Below are 6,010 nucleotides of genomic sequence, written 5' to 3' on the forward strand. Positions count from 1 at the left end.
ACGAGCAGAGGAAGGTGCCATTCGATTGTTCAAAGATTACTTTTCGGAAACACCTATATATACGGATGAACAATTTCGTCGACGTTATCGGATGCATCGTAGATTGTTTTTGAAAATTAAAACGAAGATTGAAACAAACGAATACTTTATTCAAAAACCAGACGCAACTGGAAAATTGGGACTGACATGCATCCAGAAATGCACGGCTGCTATTTGTCAGTTAGCATATGGATCACCGTCGGATGCAATGGACGAATGCGTTCGAATCGGCGAATCTACAGCTCGAAAGTGTTTGATGGAATTTTGTCGCACGGTTGACTCAATATTTAGCGATGAATTCCTACGCTCACCCACGCGTTCAGATTTGAAGCGTCTACTTAAAGTCGGAAATGAGCGAGGTTTTTCGGGTATGCTGGGATCGTTAGATTGCTGCCATTGGCAGTGGAAGAACTGTCCTACTGCTTGGGCAGGGCAGTATAAAGGTAAATAGAAGAAACCAACTATTGTTCTTGAAGTGGTTGCATCGTACGACTTATGGATATGGCATGCATTCTTTGGTATGCCAGGATCAAACAATGATATTACTGTACTGCATAGGTCCCCTCTATTTTCAAACCTATATAGCGGCAAAACACCATCAGTGAAGTATGAGGTTAATGGTCACACTTACAATACCGGGTACTATTTAGCAGACGGAATATATCCTCCACTTGCCACACTTGTGCAAACGATAGCGTCGCCCGTTGGCCAAAAGCGCAAGGTATGTTGTAGTCTATACTTTGTTTGTCTAGAAAGAAAAATTTTAAGAGATGTTAATGAACACTTAGTCCGTATGTATTTCTCATTCCTGAGAAGTTAAATTACAACAAATGATATTATTCGTGTAATAAGAATCCTTGTATCTGCATTTTTGCCTACAAAAGTTATAGTAAATAGACCATTTTACTTATTTTATTTATTTTTTTGCAGTACTTCGCAGAAAGGCAAGAGTCAACTAGAAAAGATGTGGAACGCGCCTTCGGTGTGTTGATGGCACGGTTTGCCATTATAAAAAATCCGGCTAGGTTGTGGAATAAAGAGGATTTGAAATCTATTATGCGCACCTGTATAATTCTTCATAATATGATCATTGAAGATGAACGGGAAGATTTAACGTCATACGATATAGAGGAAAGCAATGTTCATGAAGTAGTGAGACCAGTTGATGATTTTACAGCGTTTCTGGGTCGATACAGAGAAGTACATAACACCAGCCTTCATCATCAACTACAGAATGACCTGATTGAGCATCTTTGGAATATGAAAGGGGATGAAGAGTAGTTTTATATTCACTACACTACTAATTCATATTCTTGTATGTAAAATTAAATCTTTCCACAAATTCACACATCTTTTTCATAATTTATTTAACATGGCTGAATGAATTAGCATAACTGAGCCGCGATTCTTTTTTTATTTTTACAGTATGCGCAAAAAACTAACGCTAAGTTAATATCTATTGGTCGGGTCGTGTTGTCATGTCGTTCGCTGGCGGAGGAGTATTAGTTGTGTTGTCTGTCGCAGCTTGGCTTGGAGACAATTCGTCGCTGTTGTGCTATCTTATGACAAGCGCCATTTAGCACATTTCGAGAAAAACGAATTTTAAAGTTTGAGATTGAATATCTTAAAATTTATAAATGTTAGAAGCTTTTTGGAGAAGGCATTCGATGCTTCTATCTTTTCTGAAGTAAACTCTCGATTTGCGCAAAGATCGGTTGACTATATTTACAGTTTTTGCTTAAAGTGTAAACCAAAGTCGCTCACACCCAGTAAAGCTCAGCCGGAATTGAACTGGAATTCTGGCTGGTTCCAGTTAGTACACGGGCTCCAGTGACACAACCGATTCTAACTAGAATCGGTTGTGTCACTGGAGCCGGAACACGAACTGGAACCAGCCAGAATTCCGGTTCATTTCCGGCTGAGCTTAACTGGGCATACGTGTCATAAGTGTGTATTGATGATAAAATATGTATGACGTGTCACAAATGTGTACAGAAGATTTCATATAAAAATGAATTATAACTGATTCGTAAAATTATGCGTTATAGATCACTATGTTCAATATTATACTTTTCCATGCGATAGCAGCAATATCAGGTTACAAAATGATGGCATTAGAACACAAAGTTTTTCCAATTTTCCTCCTTTATTCAGGAAAAACAATGAACAAAAATTGGTTTCATTGACAATTTAGAGACAATGTATATCAAACAATGTTATTGTTGAAAGGTGACTAGACGAAACAAATGTTCTTTTTGCATAATCCATCACTACATTTCGGTATACTTTCCAAAACAAGTAGAAATCTCAAAAGGAAATTTGTTCAATAATCATGAATATATAAGCCAACCATTGGCAGAAAAAAACTACGGTAGGAAAAGTTTTGCTCCCGAGACAAGAACCTAGCTGATGCTTATGGTTGATCTGCATAGGAATTACCTATGTCATCAGAGACATCTGTTGGCTTGCTATAAGCTTTTCGGCTTATAGCAAGCCAACAAACTAAGGATGTTGTCTTTTTTTTCTTTGTCATAAGATAGCACAACTCGATCACTCGAGAAATTGGCGCTTGTCATAATCGTGTTTCGCTATATCTCAGTAACCCAGCAGAATTTCAAAATTCTGAAAACGCAACTTTATGGAGATTTTAAAACTTAGTAACATGGCATATCTAACTCAGTTCACCCCAAAATGGCGTTTGTCATAAGATAGCACAACAGCGACGAATTGGCATAATCGATGTTACTTTGCTGTTGGTGAGGAAACTGATTTCCTGGTACGTGTATTCTTGAATGATCGCGTGCGGACCTTGATACTGATGCTTAATTTTGTATGGTATATTAATGTATGGTAGAAGGTAGAAGAGAGTCAGTTTCCCCATGTAGCTAGAATTCCCTGTTATGTCACCATGGGACGTGTTGTCTAGAGAACATGAGTGTCATTTTTTATTGGTCCAGCTGAAGGCATGAGTCTAGGTTGCTAGGACCGAGGCTAGACTTCCAGACGTAACCGTTTCTTGATCGCACGAGTGGTGGGATAATGCTTAAGACCGCATTTGTAAGTTTATAGGTGCTACAAATATGCATATGCAAAATATCTCCAGGAAACGATCAAACACGCGATCGTAAAGCGTTTTTGCGCGCTGGTTAATGCCGATGCTAGCGTCCTGCGAGGTGTTCAACCAAGCAGCGCATAATGCCTCGTCCTTCTGCGTAGTCCAGTTGGTTCCTCGTTTTGAAGCACTCATTTTCAATCACTTGTCACTCGGAAACAAATTTTAATGGAATAATCCGAGATGAACGCGTTGCTATTCGGGTTGGCAAAGCATGCTAGATTGCCAACTTTATTCGTCATTATTTTGGTTAACAACCGTGTTACGCACCGGTAGTTGCTAACATAAGCTAGATACTTGACACTCTTTTTTATATACTTTAATGAAAATCAATACTATTTATAGGTGGCCTTATCTCAGTTCACTATTTCTTATTACGCGTTAAAATACTGGACCTGAAAATTATATTCTGTACAAAAATCATTTTTTAAATATCTGTGACCAAAAAGACATCTTTTAATTCCAAGACAAACTTCTGATTTCTAGATTTCCTGATGACTAATTAAGGCTTATCAACAAAGTAGAAACATTTGAAACGTTATGATTAATTTTGTTTATTTGACCTCATTTTATCTATTGTATTCATTTCATTCTTTGTATGCATTTCGATCAGTTTATTATCTCATGTACCTTATTCGTATCATTCACTTAATTTATTTTATTCACTTTTTTCGTGTTATGCAATTTTATATTATTTGTGGGGTTCACATATTTTATTCATTTTAATAATCTGACTAATTTTGTTCAGTCATTCATTTTATTCATTTCATCTAGAACGTTACACTTATAGAATGTATTCGTAAATCCCTGCTAATTAGATTCGTACTCACAATTTTCATAAAATATATGAATTTTTCGTACATATGATGAATCATTCGTATTTCTATTGAAACACTTTTATTTTTTATTACGAGTTTTTCGTGAAAACCACGAAACGACAACGAACGGCTTATTACGAAACGGCTTCATTAGGCAAACGAATTTTTCACTGTGGTATACGAAAGTCTTAATAATAATATTTACGAGTACCATTTGTCAAACCGTCAACGTCAACAGAGCTTCGATAGAGGTAGAATATGGAGTCAATAATTGTTGATCACCACGATGATCTCGGTCTGACTATTTAGTAACCGTATCCGTGTCCTCCAGTTTCAGGAAGATTTCCTGAACCTCTTACGCTTCCAGTTGATCCATAATCCGGAGCAGTACGGATTCAGTTGAGCCATCGTGAACTCGTTGGTTTTGTATGAAGAAGTTTGAGTTTTTCTCTGTTGAAGCAATGTCAAAATAGTATGCTATTAAATACGAAAACTTTTCTAAAATGAACGAAATGAATTCGTGCGACCAACAAAATCGTTCGTAATATACACAACCGTTTATTAAAATAAACGAGACATTTCGTTTCATTCCCGAAAAATAATGCCGTTTTCAACAACATTCGTGCAATGTACACTGAATATGTAAAATTTACGAAAACTTTCGTTCATCAAGCGACCATTACTTAACACCACAATCTTTATAGTCCTCAATAGAGGTGAGCAGGTTGAAATAAATTCGATTTTGCCAGCTCAAAAAATTTAAAAAAATCGTTGTTGTCATCGATCATTGCTGTGATCCTAAAAGATCGATTGAAAATAATATGATAATCGTCCGTAATATACGTAAACACTTATTAAAATAAACGAATCATTTCGTTTCATTCACCAAAATGATGTCGTTATCAACGACAACAATCGTGCAATGTACAGTAAATAAGGAAATATTACGAAAACTTTCGTTCATCAAACGGTCATTTCTTCATGCCACAATAAAATCGATTTGGCCGGATCATTTTTTTTAAATTAAAAAAATCGGTGTTGTCAAACATCGATCCCAAAAGATTGAATGAAAAAAATAATACGCTAATATATACGAAAACTTTTTTAAGATGAACGAAATGAATTCGTGAGACCAACGAAATCGTTCGTAATATACATAAACGTTTATTAAAATAAACAAAACATTTCGTTTCATTCACGAAAAATAATGTCATTATCAACAATAACATTTATGGAGTGCATACTAAAAATGTAAAATTTACGAAAGCTATCGTTCACCAAGCGGCCATTCTTGTTCATGAAATATTTACAATGTACGAAAATTCGTTGCAGAAAACGACGAATGAATTCGTGCATTGTAGGATAAATTTAATCATATTTACGAATTTATATTATCAGTGTAATGAGACACATTTTAATTTATTCTATTAATTCTATTACTTTTTATTATTACTGATTTTTTTTCATTTCGATCATTTTATTTTTTAAAAGAAAACAAAATGAAAAAAAAATGATAAAATATATAGAAAGAAAACATTTTAATTCATTTTATCACTTTCCTCATTTTGTTTATTTTATTCATTCTATTCATTTTATTTAGTTTATTAACCCTCTGTTTACCCTGTTATTTATGAACAACCACGTTTTCAAACAGCTATAACTTTGGGGGTAAACATGATTTTCTTACAAAATGTAAAACTAATAATTGTGACTATCACCGTTTATTTGAACGCTACTAGTTACAAGAAATATCTGTAGAACTTAAGTTATTTCACTTGTTCTGATTGGATTTCACTGGACCGGTGCTGCCAGAGACACTGACTGGACATTGCAAACTCAATTATCACAGGCCACTATTCAGCGCGCTGAGTATTATTCACGTGATCTTTGTGAATCCGATTACGGAACATCATGTCATTTGATATGCAACTACCCTGTAGTAATGCAATTACGTATCCGGATTTTTGGTTCTCCATACATAGATGAACCTAAGTACAGAGAGCTGAAGCTGAAGGATATGCTATTTTTTCTAACCCAGTGT

The 6,010-nt window shown here is 35.4% G+C and overlaps 1 protein-coding gene across 1 annotated transcript; it reads left to right on the forward strand.

Moving 5' to 3' along the window:
- The first annotated feature begins 540 nt into the window (after positions 1-540).
- LOC131694874 (uncharacterized) lies at positions 541-1,320 on the forward strand. The gene is made up of 3 exons (XM_058983393.1): positions 541-557; positions 625-760; positions 970-1,320. The coding sequence occupies exons 1-3, from the start codon at positions 541-543 to the stop codon at positions 1,318-1,320; spliced, it is 504 nt and encodes a 167-aa protein (XP_058839376.1).
- The last annotated feature ends 4,690 nt before the right edge of the window (positions 1,321-6,010 follow it).

This window comes from Topomyia yanbarensis, unplaced genomic scaffold, assembly GCF_030247195.1.
Source record: "Topomyia yanbarensis strain Yona2022 unplaced genomic scaffold, ASM3024719v1 HiC_scaffold_178, whole genome shotgun sequence".
NCBI lineage: Eukaryota > Metazoa > Arthropoda > Insecta > Diptera > Culicidae > Topomyia > Topomyia yanbarensis.

Bases quoted from the DNA above. Each gene is read 5' to 3' on its own strand.
- LOC131694874 (XM_058983393.1), top strand. The intron at 761-969 runs GTATGTTGTAGT...ATTTTTTTGCAG, and splicing joins CCGTTGGCCAAAAGCGCAAG to TACTTCGCAGAAAGGCAAGA.